General features: G+C 43.4%; 1 protein-coding gene and 1 pseudogene across 4 annotated transcripts in view; both read right to left on the bottom strand.

Annotated features, from left to right (window-relative positions):
* PPP2R5E (protein phosphatase 2 regulatory subunit B'epsilon) overlaps positions 1–22,006 on the bottom strand; it is a 104,394-nt gene that overhangs the window by 47,068 nt on the left and 35,320 nt on the right. For all 4 annotated transcript variants that reach the window (XM_069951403.1, XM_069951402.1, XM_069951404.1 and 1 more), the window contains one exon: positions 5,548–5,744. In XM_069951403.1, coding sequence (XP_069807504.1) covers positions 5,548–5,744 — 197 coding nt within the window. The remainder of the gene's footprint in view (positions 1–5,547; positions 5,745–22,006) is intronic.
* LOC138771596 (U2 spliceosomal RNA) lies at positions 1,555–1,710 on the bottom strand (annotated as a pseudogene).

Genomic DNA, 22,006 nt, shown 5'->3' with positions numbered 1-22,006 from the left:
CTGAGTGTATGTAATGCAGCCCCCTTAACCGCTGCCACCCGGCTCCCGCTCGGCTCTCTGTATACATTACCTCTCTCCTGCACGGGTCCAGGCGTCCTGCTCTCCCGCCCAGCCAATCAGTGGCTGCAGCTGGGCGGCAGAGCAGGAAGCCAGGACCAGTGCAGGAGAGAGTTAATGTATACAGAGAGCGGGAGCTGAAGGGGTTAAGGGGGCGGCTGCATTACATACTCGCAGCGGTCTTTCAGACCGCTGTGAGTATGCATGCACAGGACCTGCCAGGAAATTAACTCGCACGTACCAACTCGAGACTTCCGCTGCGAGTTGGTACGTGTGTCAACGTACCCTAAGGGTGTGTTCACACATACAGGATCCGCAGCAGATTTGATGGCGTAGAATTGAAGTGGCAGATTCAAAGCAAATCAAATCTGGGCCATGAAATCTGCAGATCCCTATATGTGTGAACGCACCCTAAAACTCCTGCAGCTCTGCAGTCCGTTCTAAAGCAAGCATAGTACAGGTCCGCCAGAAGCTCCATAGGCTACCCTTGGATATATACATACTATGGAGCTTCTGGCAGGCCCGTACTATACTCTTTTTACAACAGAGTGCGGAGCCGCGGTGTTTTCCTGAGTTTCCAGAGGTATCCTGACGCTTGAACGAAATGGTAGGTATATTTTAACCCCCTGAGGGCCAAACAGTAAACCTTCCCCCCCTCCATTTAATACCTTTTTTTTTTCTTTGTTTTTTATATATTGTTATCCTGAGGGCTAGATGGATTTGGCAGACTATGTCGATGACCAGCATTTTTTAAAGATAAAGTTATCAACAAAGGGTGTGGGAGTGTTTTTATTATCAATTTAAGAAAAAAATTTCTCTGGTGTATTTTTTTTTTCTTTTCACTTTACAAGCTTAGAAGGGGAAGCTGCCAGACAGCATCCACAACTAAGGGTATGTGCACACTACAAAAGCCGGGCAGATAACCCGCTGCAGATTTTGCCACTCGATTGCATCTCCGCCCGTGCCATACACTCCATTCTATACAAAGGCTGATTCCGCTGTCTGCCCAATGAATGAACAGGTTTTTGCCCAGATTTTGTAGTGTGCACATACCCTAAGGCTATGTTCACACTACGTATGAGACCGGCTGTTCCATGACACCGGCCGGGACACGGAACGGCCGGTCTCTGGCCGGATCATCTTGGCCAGTACTTAATTACCGGCCGGGTGATCTTTCCAGCCGCAGAGCTCTGATGCGGGCGCATTAGCGCGCGCCCGCATCAGAGCTTCCCATAGCCCACAGTGAAGAAAGCAGCCGGAGCCGCTCGCTTCACTGTGTAAACTGACAGGTCTTTCTGCGGCCGGAATTCACTGAATTCTGGCTTCAGAAAACTGACCTGTCAGTTTTTTCCGGCGCCATGCGGGATCCCGGCCGGAACTTATACGATGTGTGTACGCTCCGGCCAGGATCCCATTGCACATAAGGCTTTGTTACACACCGCAAAACTACGGCCGTAGTTCTGCGCCAAGAACTACGGCCGTAGTTTTACGTTGTGTGAACATAGCCTAAGCCTGTAAAATACCAGGTCAATGCCTGGAAAGGACACAGCAAGCTCTTTTTCCATCTCCCTGTTCTAAAAATCAATTTAATATATGGTCCCCAGATAAGAATAGATACTACACTCGATCTTAGCCAAAAGGCCGAGAAGCGATACACCAGTTTTTTTTTATTGAAATAAAACCACCCCATGCCCCCTCATTGGCCATTTTATAAAAAAAATAAAGAAAAATTCCAGTCATCGAAGTAGTACACCGAATCCAACATAGTCATCAGGATACCAATATCTGAAAAAGAAAAAAAAAAGGAGAGGGGGAAAAAAATCCTATCAATTACCCCTCCCTGCTGCAGACTGTATGGCATCTTGCTTTGCAAGGCTATGTTCACACGGCATAAAAGTACGGCCGTTGTTGCCATTGGCAACATCGGCCATACTTTGTATGGTGTGGAACGCTGCCTATTCTTCTATGGGATCCCGGCCGGAGCATATACACATAGTATACACTCCGGCCGGGATCCCATACGGTGCCAAAAACAACTGACATGTCAGTTTTCTGCAGCCGCAATTTGGTGAATTGCGGCCGCAGAAAGACCTGTCAGTTCACGCAATGAAGCAAGTGGCAGTACTGCAGTACCGGCAGGGATGATCTTTTCAGAGATCGACCGCTCCGTGACGACCGGTCTCTTACAACGTGTAAACATAGCCCAAAGGAAAACACCAGCCAGAAATAGGGGGGGAAGTGCAGAGTCCATCTACAGCAGGGGTAGGGCTGGGCAATACGGCCAGATTTTTAAATCTTTATTTATTTATTTTTTTTAAACAAACAGAATGTTTTTTTCTCCTTGCAGTCTCAAATAAAATTGTAATGGTGTTTGAGTAGTAGCAGCAGAATAGGAGATGAGGGGTGCAGTAGTAGTAGCAGAATAGGAGATGAGGGGTGCAGTAGTAGTAGCAGAATAGGTGATGAGGGGTGCAGTAGTAGCAGCAGCAGCAGTAGCATAGGAGACGAGAGGTGCAGTAGTAGTAGCAGCAGCTGAATATTAGATAAGGGGTGTAGTAGTAGTAGCAGCATAGGAGATGAGGGGTGTAGTAGTAGTAGCAGAATAGGAGACGAGAGGTGCAGTAGTAGTAGCAGCACCAGAATAGGAGACGAGGGGTGCAGTAGTAGTAGCAGCACCAGAATAGGAGACGAGGGGTGCAGTAGTAGTAGCAGCAGCAGAATATTAGATAAGGGGTGTAGTAGTAGTAGCAGCATAGGAGATGAGGGGTGTAGTAGTAGTAGCAGAATAGGAGACGAGAGGTGCAGTAGTAGTAGCAGCACCAGAATAGGAGACGAGAGTTGCAGTAGTAGTAGCAGCAGCAGAATAGGAGACGAGAGTTGCAGTAGTAGTAGCAGCAGCAGAATAGGAGACGAGAGTTGCAGTAGTAGTAGCAGCAGCAGAATAGGAGACGAGAGGTGCAGTAGTAGTAGCAGCAGCAGAATAGGAGACGAGAGGTGCAGTAGTAGTAGTAGCAGAATAGGAGACGAGAGGTGCAGTAGTAGTAGTAGCACCAGCAGAATAGGAGACGAGAGGTGCAGTAGTAGTAGTAGCACCAGCAGAATAGGAGACGAGAGGTGCAGTAGTAGTAGTAGCACCAGCAGAATAGGAGACGAGGGGTGCAGTAGTAGTAGCAGCAGAATAGGAGACGAGGGGTGCAGTAGTAGTAGTAGCAGCAGCAGAATAGGAGACGAGAGGTGCAGTAGCAGTAGTAGTAGTAGCAGAATAGGAGACGAGAGGTGCAGTAGTAGTAGCAGCAGAATAGGAGACGAGGGGTGCAGTAGTAGTAGCAGCAGAATAGGAGACGAGGGGTGCAGTAGTAGTAGCAGCAGCAGCAGAATAGGAGATAAGGGGTGTAGTAGTAGCAGAATAGGAGACGAAAGGAGTAGTAGTAATATAGCTGAATAGGAGATGAGAGGAGTAGTAGTGGTAGCATCAGTGGAATAGGAGATGAGAGGAGTAGTAGTGGTAGCATCAGCTGAATAGGAGATGAGGAGTAGTAATATAGCTGAATAGGAGATGATCAGTAGTAATATAGCTGAATAGGAGATGAGAGGAGTAGTAGTGGTAGCATCAGCTGAATAGGAGATGATCAGTAGTAATATAGCTGAATAGGAGATGAGAGGAGTAGTAATATAGCTGAATAGGAGATGAGAGGAGTAGTAATATAGCTGAATAGGAGATGAGAGGAGTAGTAGTGGTAGCATCAGCTGAATAGGAGATGATCAGTAGTAATATAGCTGAATAGGAGATGATCAGTAGTAATATAGCTGAATAGGAGATGATCAGTAGTAATATAGCTGAATAGGAGATGATCAGTAGTAATATAGCTGAATAGGAGATGATCAGTAGTAATATAGCTGAATAGGAGATGATCAGTAGTAATATAGCTGAATAGGAGATGATCAGTAGTAATATAGCTGAATAGGAGATGATCAGTAGTAATATAGCTGAATAGGAGATGATCAGTAGTAATATAGCTGAATAGGAGATGATCAGTAGTAATATAGCTGAATAGGAGATGATCAGTAGTAATATAGCTGAATAGGAGATGATCAGTAGTAATATAGCTGAATAGGAGATGAGAGGAGTAGTAATATAGCTGAATAGGAGATGATCAGTAGTAATATAGCTGAATAGGAGATGATCAGTAGTAATATAGCTGAATAGGAGATGATCAGTAGTAATATAGCTGAATAGGAGATGAGAGGAGTAGTAATATAGCTGAATAGGAGATGAGAGGAGTAGTAATATAGCTGAATAGGAGATGATCAGTAGTAATATAGCTGAATAGGAGATGATCAGTAGTAATATAGCTGAATAGGAGATGATCAGTAGTAATATAGCTGAATAGGAGATGATCAGTAGTAATATAGCTGAATAGGAGATGATCAGTAGTAATATAGCTGAATAGGAGATGATCAGTAGTAATATAGCTGAATAGGAGATGATCAGTAGTAATATAGCTGAATAGGAGATGAGGAGTAGTAGTGGTAGCAACAGAAAAGAAGATGAGAGGAGTAATAGTATAGCTGAATAGGAGAACAGGCAGGGGTGGTATGAGTAGCAGGGCACAGTACAGGCAGTGTAGTGTGGGGCGCTGTGCTGACTCCTCACCCTGTCTCTGGTGATACTGAAGTCTGGGTGAGTGTCCTGAGGGGCTGAAGTGGAGACTGAGGACCTGGATCCAGCAGGGGTGCTCTCCCTTCAGGAGGGCTGGCTGCTGTGATCAAACCCTTCTAGCCCAGCAAGGCAGGAGTTAATGGAGGTAACTTCTTCCCTGCAGTGTGTGTTGGGGGAGGGAGAGGAGGATTGTCCGCCCTGATACACAGCACAGAGGAGGAGATAGAACTCCCTTGTGCTTTCAACTTACTTCAGAGCCGATCACTGTCCGTCCTCCTCTCTCTTTACTTTGCAGCCAGGGAGCGGTGACAGAGCTGTCAGAAGCAGCCCCCGCGGGCCACATCCCAGCAGATCGGGTTACCTGATTACAGGAGGGTCACTCAGGAGGCCGGTGGAGGCTGCTTTTGAAAGCTCAGTCTGTGCAAAGTGAAGAAAGGAGGGCAGCACTGATAACAGCGCTGCTGCAGCCATGTATAGAGTGTAACAGAGGGCAATCTCGCGATACCTGTGTTTCTCTGTTCCCGGCTCGCAGAGGATGCTGGGAACTTCCGGATGGCAGTCTCGGGCCGGCTCTTTTGAAAAGAGCCGGCGCGAGGCACTAATTAAAACTGCTGTAACAATGAAAATCTATAACTAAAGTAATGAAAGTTATTTACAAAAGTAAAAATAAGGTAAAAACAAATGCAATTAAGTATTAAACCCAAAAACCCACACCCCCGTGATTGGTTCTCTTTAATGAGGGTACTCCAGAGTGGAGGCTATATGGACAGAGGTGTTGTTCATGAGACTACCCCTTTAATGTACAATGTGCGTGCAGCTGTAAGACTCACCATTCTTACTACTTCAGGATAAGTCTGTTCTGTGAGGCAGCCTCTGCTTATTGTGATGTAGTCAACCAGTTCGTTCAGAGTAGACCGCTTGTATTCCTTCATCTTAAGATCAGACAGTGTATCCATAAAATCAAAGATGACACAGCACTGCTGAAGCTTCTTGAGGAACAGTTCAGGCTGCTCTGTGGTTGTGACGTCTGAAATACAAGATACACAGTATTAGACCATGAATACAATATTTATATCAATATATTTCTATGGAATTTCAGACCTGCAGATGTAAGAAAAGTACTGACAAGGGCAAGAATACTTGAGGTGGTTAACCTGGATTAGAAAAAGGCATACAGTGGTACCTTGGTTTAAGAGTAACTTGGATTCTGAGCGTTTTGCAAGAGGAGCTCAAAGTTTTTCAAAATTGTAACTTTAAGAGCATTGCTTTGGTTTAGGAGCTCCCTGTACTGCGTGGGAGGGGGAGCAGGGGAGGGGCATGGTCTGTTTAACCTGGTCTACAGCACTGTACTCTGACCCAGGAAGTCTCCCTCACCTTCCAAATCATGGCAGATGCTCTTCAGGCTGTGGCTTGCATCAGGGGACAGGACTGTGGAGGTAATCTCTTTATAGCTGTAGTGCTGCATGTATGAGCCCACATCTGCCTTGCTCATTCCTTCATTCTCCCTGCAGTCTCTTTCAGCCCTTGCATTTCCCATCCTTTCCATTTCTGCTATAAATGTGCCTGCCCCTCTTTCCCATTGCTATCATGTGACTACACAGACCTCTGACAGCAGCCCTGCCTCTCTATTCTAGCCTCTTGTACTACGCTACTACATTATGGGGACCTGCAGTTCCATCCTGTATCTACAAACTGCTGCTATTTTTTCAGGTTTATGCACTTACTATACATTGTACACCACACGTGGATTGCTATACTGTACAGTAACTTATATCATCACATATTCAGCTGTTTTTTAATGTTTGTTTCAGTTGTTTTACATGTTATCCAGAATAAAACATGATTATTTTGGGGGAGCGGAACCAATTGTCTGCATTTCAATAATTTCTTATGGAAAAATTTGTTTTGGTTTAAGATTGATTTGGATTACAAGCATGGTCAAATTATGCTCTTAATGCAAAACACCACTGTAGCTATTTTTTTTTTGCGCAAAAAAACAGCACCATCCCTGTCCCCAGGTTGTGTGTGTTATTACAATTCAGCTCCACTCATGTCAATGCAACGGAGATGCAATATCTATACCCAAACTAAGGACAGGGAGAGGGGCTGTTTATGGAACAGTGCAGCCATGTTTTGTAAGCCTGGATAAGCCCCTTTAAAGGGTACATACCATTTAAACAAATTTCTGACATGTCATAGCGTAATGTCAGAGGTTTGTATCTGGCAGGGTCCGGGTACTGAGACCCCCGCCGATCGATAGAATGAAGGGGAAGGCGATCTGACTCAATCTTCTTTTCACTGCTAAAGTAGCTGTGGGCAGAATTATAATGAAGCCCTTTGGACTTCTGGTAATCGCTGTACCGGAAGTTCTCACAATAATTCTGTCCACCACTACTTTAGTACCGAGATGAAGAGCCAAAGTATGCGCCTTCCTCTATATTCTAACCATCGGTGGGGCTCTCAGCTCCCGGACCCCAACACATACAAACCTCTGACATTACGCTGACATGTCAAAAGTTTCTTTCAATGATATGTACCCTTTAAGTAATCCTTTACTCAAGTTATAATGGGAACGGCAGCTTTTACACTGAACCTACCTGTGTTTTTCTTAGAATGCTACTCTGTTATTCCTCCTGGAAATGCATGAATAAGTGATTGGTTTTACCATTCCTCTTGTCTACCTGTCTATCTACACAAGACCAGTAACTCTTATTGCACATAATTGTCAGTGAAATGCAGTTAAACTTGTCTTATCCAAGTAAATGTTGAATACGTGCAATCTGGTGTATGTTTGTTTGTATGTATGTATTTAAAAAAAATCCTTGCTGTATGCATCTGCAATAGGTGCAGTCACGCTTTGTTCTATGCTGCTATGAACTATTTTATTAAGCTGTATGAATGATTTATTAGCCGACCTCCACAGGGGCTGTGTTAAGTGATCAGTAATACAAGTGAAGCTGATGCACACATGCGGATCTGGTTACCAGGTCTTGTTAATAAATAACATTATCATCTCTCCCACAATACAGACCCATTGTTGTTACAAATAATTACTTAGCAACTTGGAAAGCCTATCAATACTGGCCGACGGTGTAATAAAGAGGGCATTTAACATGTCAGTCATAAGAGAAAGCAACCAGCTATAGGCAGGAGAAAGGAGCCGGAGCCCAGTTCTTGCCGAGGAGCAGTCAAGGAACGATTCATTTCACTAATGCTGCGTTTACACAAACCGATTATCGTGCGAATTTGCACGATAACGATCGAATTCGAACGATAATTGTACGTGTAAATGCTGCGAACGATCAAACAACGAAGGAGACATTGTTCATTTTGATCTTACATGTTCCAAAATCGTCGTTCGCCAACAAATTCGTAGATCGTTCCATGTAAACAGTCGTTTGCCGATTTAACCAATGTGTGAGATAGGCTTAAGCGATCGCAAAACTATTGCAGTACGAATTTCCGTACAATATATTGTACCATCTAAACGCTGACCGTTCTGAGAAAAAAAATATGTTACTCTGACATTGTTTATCGTACGATAGGGCAAATTATCGTTTCGTGTAAACGCAGCATAAGACTAGAGAGGCTGGTGGAGAGAAGAGCGCCCTATGCAAGGGTCATGGGTCAAATTTAGCAAGATTTCAAGGAATAAAAAGGCGGTGATCTACATTAAATGATCGGCTGAACCCGTTGATTTTGTCAGGATAAGTCAAACATCTAATGTGTATGGGGTCGGCACTCGCTTCCCCCTTTTTTTTTTTCTAAATTGTGCTATTACAGGCACAGGCAGCCACAGCCATATTACACGGGATGATTATCGTGCGGAAAATCGTTATCATTCGAATTTAAACAATAATCGTACTGTGTAATAGCAGGCAACGATCGTTGATTTAGATCTGACCCTAAAATCATCGCTAATGGTTTGTTGTAATTCCTCATCCTTTTTCCGCATTTGTTCACCAATTGTTTGGTGTATTTGCACAGCGTTCCTTCTACTGCTGGGATCAGATGGAGCAAAGGATCATAGTAGCGTTCATTGTAATGATTGTAACAATCGACAATCGTTCTCTGTAAGGGTGAACCAATTCAGGTTAACAATAAACAATCTTGTTTGCGATTGTTTATCGTTAGTCATTAAAAATAGTTTTGTCAAATAGGACCCTTAGCAGGGAGAAGCAGGATGAAGCCCAATTGAAGTCAGTAGGAGGGAAGAGACTCCAGAGAGTATGACTGCAGGGTCCGATTACAGAGTTTGTACAGGAGCTGTACACACAAATTTTTGAATAAAGACTATTTGCAAAGTTGCTTCCTTATTTTGTTTACTTAAGACTAGAGATACACGCTCAAGGAACGATCGTTCGGCATTTGAATACCGATGGCTGAAATTGGGTGCAGCCTGTCTGTATCCATATGTTCCAGGACTCTCTAGGGTTGCATTCAACTTCTGCCACAAGTATTCGAATGCTGCATGATCAGACTCTATTTGCGCTCATGCGTGCTCAATTTGCACTCACTTCTACTCAAAAAAAGAAAAATTGTAAAGATGCCAAATGATATAATAGGACCTTCAGCTAATACTGAAGAGCCCAATAGCAAAAAAAAAAAAAAAAAAAAAAAAAAAAAAAAGAGATATGAATAACTGCTCATATTCACATCACAAAAGAAATCCACAGCATACAGATTATACTATTCTTCCAACGCACACATTACTCAGTCTTTTCATAAAAAAAGATAAACTCTTTGGATCTGTGATGACGTTTATAACCAACACTGCTTAATGCAACACAAAAACACTTCAAAAGGAAGGAAGCGTGGCACTGTCTTACACAATAGACAGCGCACATCCTGAGCAGGGCTGGAAGACTGGACGTTCTGAAGCAGCAGTCTGCACTACAGGCAGGTATGAGGTTGGCTGGCTGCACCAAGCCTAAAATATGCTTATAAAAACCTAAAAAATATTACTCACCCTCTCCCAACATCTCCAATTGTAGCATAACCCCGTCAGCTTGCTGCTCTTACAGCACCACATTAGTGTCTAAGTGGCAATACATGCAGCTATAATAAGAGCAACTGTCTCATATCAAAACTGTAGTGACCCAGACAGGGGGCTAATAATCAAATAAGGTGGAAGTAAGGAAGTGTACTCAATTTGTTTTCAAAACATGGTAGGTGACCACTGACCTCAAGAAAGCCTCAAGATGGTGCTTACTATTGCTCCCCCTTACCTTCATATTCCCCTGAACAGTGAGGACATTATAGAGCAGTATTAAGCAGTCTAAGCTGTGATCCAAGCATGGAGGTGAGATCTCAAACTCACTGTAAGCTCCTGGAGTTCATATTTCCTCTCTCAGATGCACTATTCCATACCTCAGTATACAATAAAAAAAATAAACGTATGATGCATTGTTCACGCTTTTTGGCTACAGATGACAGATACCACCTAGTTAAAGGCTTAAGAGTTCCCACTGTACTGTACAGAAAGAGCATTCCATCCATGAGCACATTAAATATAAAAACACACACACACAATTTTTGAGTGCATTGCTTTGTTGCTTGCTTATCTTTTTCTCATCATGATACAGAAGGAATACTTTGGTTACCAGTCATTGTAGCAAGTGCATATTCTGCTTGTGTCAGTAAGAACCTGCAGGAGACCTTCATCAATATGACATTACACACACCATCCCATCCATCACACTGATGACACAAATCTAGGGCAACAACATAGATCTCTCCTGCAGTGTCTCAGCAGGGAGGCCCCACAGATCACCTCTCAGCCTCCTGGACCACTGCTAGGATGTCATCAGGGGCCCTATATAATCCCTCCGTCTATAGTAAAGCCATTTTCAAGGCAGGTTTTAATGTAAATGCAAGAACCTCCAATTTGGTCAGGAGGGGCTTATTGATAGGAAAGCGCTTTGCTTACATAAAAGCTTTTAAATAAAGCAGGCAGATTAAATCATGTGCACGGGAGGTTATTAGAAAACTGCTCTGGGGGGAAAAACAGCAGATATTAAATGGATTCTTTTAGCGAAAAATAGAAAGAATGAAAATAAGAAACAAGTCAAGTCAGTATTCTGTAACTTGCTCCGGGATTCAGTTTCCAGAGGAGAAATGTACAACACAGAGCACATTATAACCGGAGAAATGTCAAAGGTCTCTGTGGGATCGGCTCCCTCTTCATAACCTAAAAGGGGAAAATTACAATTGAACGGACCAGGGATATAACCTTTCTAAAAGAAAAGTCAGTAAGAACAGCAATAGCTTACATAGACATGTAATTCTGCGTTTAAGTGGAACGATTATTGTGCGAATTTACACGATAACGATCGAATTCTAACGATAATCGTACGTGTAAACGCAGCGAACGATCAAACGACGAGCGAGAAATCGTTCATTTTGATCTTACAACATGTTCTTAAATCGTGGTTCGCCAAAAATTCGCAGATCGATTCGTGTAAACCCAATAACAAACCCTTAACCTGAGTTCCTATGTATGCAATCAAATATTAGATTAGAGAAAGTGAAGCACAAGTTGCACCAGGCAGCCATGCAATAAGGGCTCGACCAGACAAGCGTTTTACTTTGTTTCTAACGGATCCGTCTATATTAATTAAACGGATGAGCATAGACTGATGAGCAGACTGATGCAAACTGTTCATCTTTTTTTAATGGTCAGTTTGTATTTTGGCTTAAAAAAAACTGACTTTTGTACATCAGTGTAATTTTTTGAGCCATGATGTTTACTTTCTATCAGTACCTTTATTGCGCATATACGACTTTTTGATCGCTTTTTATTACATTTTTTCTGAATTTGATGAGACCAAAAATGCACAATTTTGCACTTTGGTATTTTTTTTGCGCTTACGCCGTTTACCGTGCAAGATTAGTAATGTGATTAATAGTTGATTAATAGGCGATTACGCACGTGGCGATACCAAACATGTTTGTTTATTTATTTACTTTTATTTAAAACATAGGAAAAGGGGGGGTGATTCAAACTTTTATTAGGGATGGGGATTTTTACTAATAACACTTTTTTTTTTTTTTAACACTTATACTAGAAGCCCCCCTGGGAGACTTCTAGTATAAGTATACTGATCTCTCATTGAGAGCTTTGCTGTATAGTTATACAGCAAAGATCAATGAGATCGGCACTCGGATGCTTTTGACTGCTGCAGCCGAAAGCATCAGAGTGCCGAGCCGGGATCAGCGCCATTTTGGCCGAGACCCCAGCCGGGTGAGGATGTGTGGATCCCGGAGGAGCGATCCATCCCACTAGACACCAGGGAAGTGCTGCTTCCGGTAATCAGATGCAGCTGTCATCTTTGACAGCTGCATCTGATTACTGTATTAGCGGGCAAGGCGATCGGGTCGTGCCCGCTAATAGCCGCGGCCCCAGGCTACACACGGCACCCGGGAACGCATCGGTTCAGAGCGGGGTCGCCACGCGGCCCTGCTCTGAACACCTCTTACAGACGCATGACGTACCGGTACGTCATGTGTCCTTAAGAGGTTAAAGGGGTAGTGCGGTGCTAAGAAATTATTCACTAAATAACACACATTACAAAGTTATACAACTTTGTAATGTACGTTATGTATGTGAATGGCCCCCTTCCCCGTGTTCCCCCACCCCCGCCCGTGGACCCGGAAGTGTAGTGCATTATACATATCTGATTCGTCGATACGGGGGTCGACACGAATCAGGTATGTATAATGCACTACACTTCCGGGTCCACGGGCGGGGGGCGGGGAACACGGGGAAGGGGGCCATTCACATACATAACATACATTACAAACTTGTTTAACTTTGTAATGTGTGTTATTTTGTGAATAATTTCTTAGCGCCGCACTACCCCTTTAACCCTGCAGCCTACATGCCCAGTTCTAAGAGCTAAGAACACAATGAATTTGCAGAATAAACTATCATAATTTTATTGTGTCAGTCCATTTATACAGATAAGAGAATGAGGCCTTGCTAGACCTTCTATGCATTTGTGCCATTTATCATTCCAATTGTAGAAAACAGCTGCAGTCAGTCACCCCAAAACATTGATAAGAACGCAGATCCTGACACAGTGTACCAGCTGTCGGCAATGGTGTAAGGAACTATATCTGAAGGTTATCGGCAGACAGCTTGGCGGGTTTATAATTGAAATTGTAGTAGAAACAGCGATGAAGGTAAATACAACCGCCACCTGCCTCGCCAGGCAAGAGCCAGACAAAACAACGCACACACAAACCCCTAAAATATCTGAAAACACTGAAAATATGTCACGTAAACCTATTACCTGCAGATTTATATGGGAATGAATGGAGAAGCCGACTGTCATGTTCAATACAGTGTACAAGCGCCTATGTGGAGTTCCCTCTGCACTAACACAAATAAAGGAGGCTGGGTAGGAGGAAAGCATCGATCCTTAGTAACCAGTAACAATGCAAACTGGTGGGAGAGCACCGCAAACAAGGCATTATCTCGGCAATGAGAGAAGTTGTGAGCAATACCTGCAGAGTATTATCCCTAATGTAGCCAGAGTACCTGAAATGGGTTATTCCCTGGTCATGTATGATATGGACAGGATCGCTAGTCACAGATAAAGTAAAGAAAAAAAAAAAAAAAGAAAGAAAAGAAAAAACAGACGCAGACCCCATAAAGTTGGAACAAACATCTGGTGATACAATCTTTTTTGCGTTCCTAATAAAAAGCGACGCATTTGAGGAGTCAGGGGTCACTATTTCAAGCTACAAAGAAAGCCAACTCCAGCTTGAGAGCCCAGAAACCCCCTGGAAATGCATTACTGTAGGGCTTAACAAAGGTCACTTGATAGAAGAAGATCTTCAGATGTTTTATCCTAGTTTCATGAGAGTATGCGCCAACTCTGCTGTTCCTATGCTTGAAGTCATGTGACTAGTGACCTTAGTCACCTCCTTTAGATCTATTCATGACGTTCCTGACAGCCACAAGTAATTTGTGTTTCTCAGGTCTTGAAGATGACCATGATGCTGTTGTAAAACTACAACTCCCATCGTGTCTGGACAGCCAATGGGTGGCAGCAGTCAGTCATTATGGAGTACAAACAAGTAGTTTAGCAAAGAGGGTATAGTCACTTAGTAACACAGGGTTTTTAACAATGGAGACACACAGGTATGCACAGGAGCCGTATACTCTTAATGGGAGGAGTAATTTCAAAAGTTTTATAAAGTATTTCTTTTATAAGTCAGATAGTCCAATGAAGACCAGTAAAGGCAATCCCCTCAATGAGTTAGGTGTCAAACACAATGCTCTATGCAATTGCAGCGACACAAGGTACTCAGTTTTGTTTTCCATATATGCAAATTTGCGCTCTAAAGTTTCATTGTCCTCACAAAACTGGGTTAGCCGGTCCGTGAACAAGAAGAGGTTTTATGCTGCTTTGCACAATGTTTTGTTTGCACGGTGTTACACGGCACAAGCTGCGTACAACTATTAGTTTATATAGTTATTCTTAAGCAACTTCTTTAGAAACAGGTTCTGCTTCTTTTTCAATACCCGACTGTCTACAGAGACGTCTTTGGCTCTATGGACGATATTACAGCGCTGTCCACTCTGACCTAGAGATGAGGATACGTTATACTGTTTACATGTGATTATTTACTTTGGGGGGGTATATCTAGCCTTAAAGTGTCACTGCCACTTTAAAAAAAGTTTTGATGTGTCAAAAGTTTTGATCGTTCAGGGTCTGGGTGTTCAGACGCCCATCAATTGCTAGATAGCGCAGGGTGCTTCAGTCCACGGCTGTGATCACTGTCTCTCTAGACTTAGGGCCCTATTCCACCGGACGATTATCGTTCAGATTATCGTTAAATCGTTCGAATCTGAACGATAATCGTTCGGTTGAAATGCAGTTAACGATTAACGACCGAACGAGAAATCGTTGATCGCTTTATAAGACCTGGACCTATTTTTATCGTTGCTCGTTCGCAAATCGTTCGCATTGAATAAGACATCGTTCGGTCGTTCGCAATAGATACGAACGCAATAGCGAATAAATACGGAAGAAGAAACGATCGCAATTACGATCATAAGTAACGATTATCGTTCCATGGAAATGACCAAACGTTTTCAGGTCTTTCGCAATAGCGGTCGTTTGAGATCGTTAATCGTTAACGATTATGCAAACGATAATCGTCCGGTGGAATAGGGCCCTTAGGGCCCTATTCCACCGGACGATTATCGTTCAGATTATCGTTAAATCGTTCGAATCTAAACGATAATCGTTCGGTTGAAATGCAGTTAACGATTAACGACCGAACGAGAAATCGTTGATCGCTTTATAAGACCTGGACCTATTTTTATCGTTGCTCGTTCGCAAATCGTTCGCATTGAATAAGACATCGTTCGGTCGTTCGCAATAGATACGAACGCAATAGCGAATAAATACGGAAGAAGAAACGATCGCAATTACGATCATAAGTAACGATTATCGTTCCATGGAAATGAGTGAACGTTTTCAGGTCTTTCGCAATAGCGGTCGTTTGAGATCGTTAATCGTTAACAATTATGCTAACGATAATCGTCCGGTGGAATAGGGCCCTTACAATGGAGACCATCTCCTGGACCATGACAGAAAACGTAGTGAAGAAGCGAAGTGCTTAGGCGACTGCTCCTATCAACCATAAAAAACTTTTGTCATATCTAAGACATGCTTAAAGTTATTTAAAGTGACAGTGCCCATCTAACTTTGTGCTTAGAAGTAGGGATGGTCCGAAACTGCTGAGGTTCAGGTTCGTATGAACACGAACGCTTGGCATCAGATTCCCGCTGTCTGCTCGCTCCGTGCAGCGGGTGGATACAGCGGGAGGACCGCCTGGAAAACTGGGATACAGCCTATGGCTATGGCTGTATCCCAGTTTTCCAGGCGGTCCTCCCGCTGTATCCACCCTCTCCACGGAGCGGGCAGACAGCGGGAATCATTGCCGAGAGTTCAGGTTCGTACGAACCTGAACCGAACTCTGTTCAGACCATCCCTACTTAGAAGATTTTGAATCTAAAAGCATAAAAGATTGTTGGTAGAAAAAGACCACCTGGTCCATCTAGTCGGTCCTTTTAGTATTTCCCTTCTTATTATGTTGAGATAGATATAGGTTTATCCCAGGCAGGTTTAAATTCTGTTATACTAGATTTCCCAAGCACATTTGCATGACGTTTGTTCCATGCATCTACTACTCTTTTAGTAAAGGATCTGGTGTAATACTTAATGAGTAAAACTAAATCCAGGTTTATCACAGGTTAGCGATCTCATCCTATAATAGGAAATAAGACGACTGAAATGGTAACATAGGAAACAAACCAAGTCAAAGGAAAGTGATCTGGACAGCAACAAGCTGAATGCAGCGGAAGCTTGATCTGCAGACTCACTTGGCTTTAACATGGAAGGGAGTTGACTTCCTGAGTCGCTGATCTGTGTGATGTCACTGTCTGAGGAAGACTACGGCCTCTGCTCTATAAGACAGCGGCCCAAGAAATCGTGGGGGGGGATCCAATTACCGAGGAACTCTTAACAGAGAAGTTCAGAGAAGACAACTTATCTAGGTTAGGGTATATTCACACTATAGGGGACATACATAGCCATACTGGCAGAAGGCTAGGTTTAATACATTTCCAAACACATACTTTAATATGAGGGACTAAAAAGCAAAGACGGAGGCCTAACATTATGAAATAGAATATAGTCACTACATAGGGGGAGATTTATCAAACATGGTGTAAGGTGAAACAGGCTCAGTTGCCCCTAGCAACCAATCAGATTCCACCTTTCATTTTCCAAAGAGTCTGTGAGGAATAAAAGGTGGAATCTGATTGGTTGCTAGGGGCAACTGAGCCAGTTTCACTTGACACCATGTTTGATAAATCTCCCCCATAGTATTCATCTCTGTGTGCTCTAGCCACACCCACTGCTTGTGATGTCATCATGACACATATGAGGATGATGTCACAAAAGAACCTGGTTGTGACAATAAAACCAAGCTGCACCCTGACAGCAGTGTTAGTCCAGGCTAACACTGGAGTAGGAGTAGGAGCGTAGGAGTCTCTCAGGATGACACTCGGCAAGAAAAACCGATCTCGCAAGAGTACTCGGGTCACTGTGGCCCAGCCACAAAACCCTGCCCCACCCCCAAAACCTGCCCCACCCCACCCTGCCCCACCACCAAACCGTGCCCCATCCCACCCTGCCCCACCCCTTGCCCCACCACCAAACCGTGCCCCATCCCACCCTGCCCCACCACCAAACCGTGCCCCACCACCAAACCCTGCCCCACCCCCTCCCGTCCCATCAGCAAGACCAGCTCGCATTCTGAAGAGGGCATATAAGGATATCTGCGAGCCCATGGAGGTTGGAGGACGGCAGTTCCCTGACGATGTGGAGATGCTGGATGTTTCCATCAAGAGGAGAAAGGTTTCCACAACCCACCTGTCGGCAGTGGAGGATATGGAGGTGGACTGAAGCCTCCAGGTACAGATTGAGGATCAGCCTACATGCAACATCTATTGGGACTCTTCTAGAGGTAAGAGCCTGACAGTGACAACCCTCTCATCCCCGACTTCTACAATTGTGCAAAGACAAAATGTTCATTTCCTCACTCATTTATTTCTCTGATTTCTTTGCAGTTTCCCAATAACCTCTATAACATCTGAGGCTCCTGAAGACTCATCCAGAGAGGAGACCATCTATAACATCTGAGGCTCCTGAACACTCCAATAGAGAATAGACCATCTTTTTCATCTGAGGCTCCTGAAGACTCCAACAGAGAGGAGACCATCTTTAAACACAGGTCTCAAACTCAAGCCCTCCAGCTGTTGCAAAACTACAATTCCCATCATGCCTGGACAGCCAAAGCCGAAGGCACGCGAGCCCTTCCATTCAAACAGACAGAAGGCAGGATTCGGTGCCAATTCCGTAGAGTGAATGAGCCCTAACAGCTGAGACTCTCATGAAGGCTCATCCAGAGAGCAGACCATCAGTAGCTGACCACCGATCCTCACAAAACTTTTGAAATTTACTGAATTAATAAATATATATTTTTATACCAAGTTTTCATCTTTTAATCTTTTTATGTTTCTCTCACATAACACAGGGTCTTATATTGTTTTTTTCTGAAAAAAAAAAAAAAAGGCTAGGGCTATGGGGGTAGGTGTTATTGTCCACACAGTATGCCCCTACACTGTAGCTCCACTTTACACGGTAGTTAGCCGCAATACTGTTTGTAGCACTGCGGTAGGTTATGCTGGGAGTTGTTGTTGTGTTGGGAGGCTGCTACTGCACAACTGCAACTCCCAGCTTATTTCCTTGTGCACTACAAATCCCAGCATACCTTTTGTGTTCAAGGAGGTATGCTTGGAGTTGTAGTGCACAAGGTGGTTTGCTGGGAGTTGCAGTTGTGCAGCAACTCCTTGGGCACTACAACTCCCAGCATACCTCCTTGTGCACAACAACTCCCAGCATACCTCCTTGTGCACAACAACTCCCAGCATACCTCCTTGTGCACAACAACTCCCAGCATACCTCCTTGTGCACAACAACTCCCAGAGTTGTTGTACACAAGGAGCTATACTGTGAGTTGTACTGCACAAGGAGGTATGCTGGGAGTTGTTGTGCACAAGGAGGTATGCTGGGAGGTACAGGGGAATTAAAAAGTGTAAAAAAGTTTTAAAAAAATTCATAACACAAGTTCTAATAATCCCAGCCTTTTCCTTTTGTTCAAAAACTAAAAATATATATATATATATATATATATATATATATATATATATATATATATATATATATATATATAAATACAAACACTTGGCATCATTGCACGTGTAATTGTCTATAAAACGTAACAAAAAAATATATCAAAAAGTCACATAAATAAAAACACGGTACATGGGGGCATCATATCCGCGGCCTGTGGGGGGGGGGGGCATTATATTTGTATTTTAAGCACTTTTTTCATACTTTATTAAGTATCGAAATGGTATTGAGTATCGAAATAAAAAAATTGAACTCAAAATTCTGGTATTGTGACATCCCTAGTCACTAGTAGACTAAATTCAGACAATTGAATTCAATATTCCCTGTACAGGTATGTCATATTAGTCGCCAAACCTTACTGCTGTTACACCAACATACAGCACTCACTGAGAACCAATGCACTTGTCATGAAAAGTGATATCTCATAAAAAAAATCCATTTCCATATACCCTTACATTACCTGCAGACTTTGTGCTCTGTACATACCATTGATTTAAGAGGTATTCCCATGTCTCATTCCTATCATATGCCATCACTTTAGAGATTCAGACCCATATTCAGACCCATAATTGTAAAAATGCTGAAAGGAAATAATCTATTCTCCCTTGTGTGAAGATGAGCCTGCACTAAGCACCCTGCCAGGTAACGGGATGTGATGTTACATATGACGGGGCTCTCACATGTAATAGGATCAGACGCAATATTGGAGAGTATAATTACAGATGAGCACCATTTACCGGCCTGTACTTACATCTCGATGATTTCCCTTGACATGTGGGCAGCATACATTTCTCATCTGCTTTAACCCAAAAGTGGCTATAGATTTCAGCTACAGACCAGACATCAACAAACAACCTGTGTGGTCTGTAAGAACATGCAACTTTGATTAAATCAGGCCGAAATTCCCAAGTATTCCCAGAAACAGGGGTGAAAGCAGCCGAGGGATTAGGGATTGCCATCTTGGCACACAGGTATTCACGTATCCTTGAACTGTATCCTAGAAACTGTTATTCACACGTTCAGGGTTTGTTTTTTAAGGTCCGTAGATGAAGTCAGCTATCTACCTCCGTGATCTGTGAAAAACCATCCATGATTGCATCCGTGTCCGTGTTTTTCACGGATCTGTTTAAAGCTTTTTAAATTACACCGATTACATCACATCTGTGTTTTTCATGGGTTGCACAGATCTGACATCCGTGCAATGCTTGAAAACACGGATCTCATAGACTTCTATGGGGGAATCCGTGCAGGCATCTCGTCAGAGTTATGACATGTCCTTTTTTTGTAGAACGGACTGCGCTCAAAAAAACGCAATGCCTATAATATTGTCCATGATTACGGATCCATGTTCACAGACAACTTGGCGGACTGTGTGAATAACGCCTTAGGGGCCCCCCTCTTGTTGGGGTTTATTACTATGCAAGAGCCTGGAAGCGTAAAGGCTCCTCCTGTCCACTAGTGCAGTGTTTTGAAACCTTTTCAAGTCAAGTACCCACATGTGATGAGATGCTTCAGCCAAGTACCCCTAAGATACCCTGGTCAGAAATGTTGCCTTAACCCCTTCAGGACCAGGCTAATTTTCGTTTTTGCATTTTCGTTTTTTCCTCCTTGTGCCTAAAAGGCCATAGCACTTGCATGTTGACACCTACAGACCCATATGAGCCCTTATTTTTTGCGCCACTAATTGTACTGTGCAATGACAGGCTGAACTTTTGCATAAAATATGCTGCAAAACCAGAAAAAAAATTATATGCGCAGTGAAATTGAAAAAAAAACTATTCTTTTTCTTTGGGGGGGACTGTGTATTTACACCGTGTGTCCTGACATGTTTTATATGTTCCTCAAGTCGTTACAATTAAAACAATATGTAACATGCATAACTTTTATCTGATGACCTGTTAAAAATTTAAACCATCGTTAACAAATATATGTCCCTTAGGGTACAAACCCACTTGACGTATTTGCTGCGTGAATCAGTCTTAAAAATAAGCAGGCAAAAGGCAGGTTGGCTTTATACAATTGTTCTGCGTTAAAATATGCAATTGCGTATTTTTTGAAGCGTGAAGCTGCATGCGTTTTTCACACAGGTTGTTAACTGATGCTTTGCTAACAACAAGCTTCACGCTTCAAAAATACACAATTGCGTATTTTAACGCAGAACAATTGTATAAAGCCAACCTGCGTTTTGCCTGCTTATTTTTAAGACTGATTCACGCAGCAAATACGTCAACTGGGTTTGTACCCTTAAAATCGCTCCATTCCCAGGCTTATAGCGCTTTTATCCTTTGGTCTATGGGGCTGTGTCAGGTGTAATTTTTTGCACCATGATGTCTTCTTTCTATCGGTACCTTGAATGCACATATGCGACTTTTTGATTGCTTTTTATTACATTTTTTCTGGATTTGATGCGACCAAAAATGCACAATTTTGCACTTTGGGATATTTTTGCCATTACGCCATTTACCGTGCGAGATCAGAAATGTGATTAATTAATAGTTCGGGCGATTACGCACGCGGCGATAGCAAACATGTTTATTTATTTATTTACTTACTTTTATTTATAACCTAGGAAAAGGGGGATGATTCAGACTTATTAGGGGAGGGGGCTTTTTATTGGGGCTTTTTTACACATATACTAGAAGCCCCCCTGGGGGACTTCTAGTATATACATTTTGATCTCTCATTGAGATCTTTGCAGCATAGTTATACAGCAAAGATCAATGAGATCGGCACTCGTTTGCTTTCGGCTGCTGCAGCCGAAAACAAACTAGTGCCGAGACGGGGACAGTGCCATCTTGGAGCGGTCCCAGGCCGGCTCCAGTAACGGAGATCGCTCCTCCGGGACAACGTCCCGGAGGAGCGATCTCCCCCACTAGACACCAGGGAAGGGCTGAATCCGGTAATCGGAGGCAGCTGTCATCTTTGACAGCTGCTTCCGATTATCTAACTAGCGGGCATGGCGATCAGACCGTGCCCACTAATAGCCGCGATCCCGGGCTAGATGAGGCACCCGAGATCGCAGCCAGCACCCGCACGAGGACGTACAGTTACGTCCTCGTGCGGGAAAGGGTTAAAGGGGTATATCAGGGGGGAAAAAAACAAAACTTTTCCCCCCATTCACATAGGGGTACGGCACATGACCCACGGCTTTATTCATTCCTATGGAGCGACAAAAAAACTGCTGTACTCGGCTGTTTCTGTAGACTGGAATACCTCTTTAGGCTGCCTTCACACCTACCGGATCCGCAGCGGATTTCACGCTGCGGATCCAGCCCCAAGCATCCCTATAGCGCACATACTCCCAAGCAGGATGTCAATCCCGCTGCGAGTATGTGCTCTATAGGGATGAATGGGACTGGATCCGCAACGGATCTCACCGCAGATCCAGATCCGGTAGGTGTGAAGGCACTCTTAATAAGGCAGATATTACACTGTCATAGACTCTGTATAAAGTCTCTTTCAGTCTCTTGCAGTCAGTATTAATGCCCCCTTTCTTAGTAATGCCCCTGTA

Source organism: Dendropsophus ebraccatus, chromosome 13 (genome assembly GCF_027789765.1).
Source record: "Dendropsophus ebraccatus isolate aDenEbr1 chromosome 13, aDenEbr1.pat, whole genome shotgun sequence".
NCBI lineage: Eukaryota > Metazoa > Chordata > Amphibia > Anura > Hylidae > Dendropsophus > Dendropsophus ebraccatus.
The sequence above is the reverse complement of the archived record's forward strand: the minus strand, read 5'-3'. Positions and strand labels throughout refer to the sequence as shown.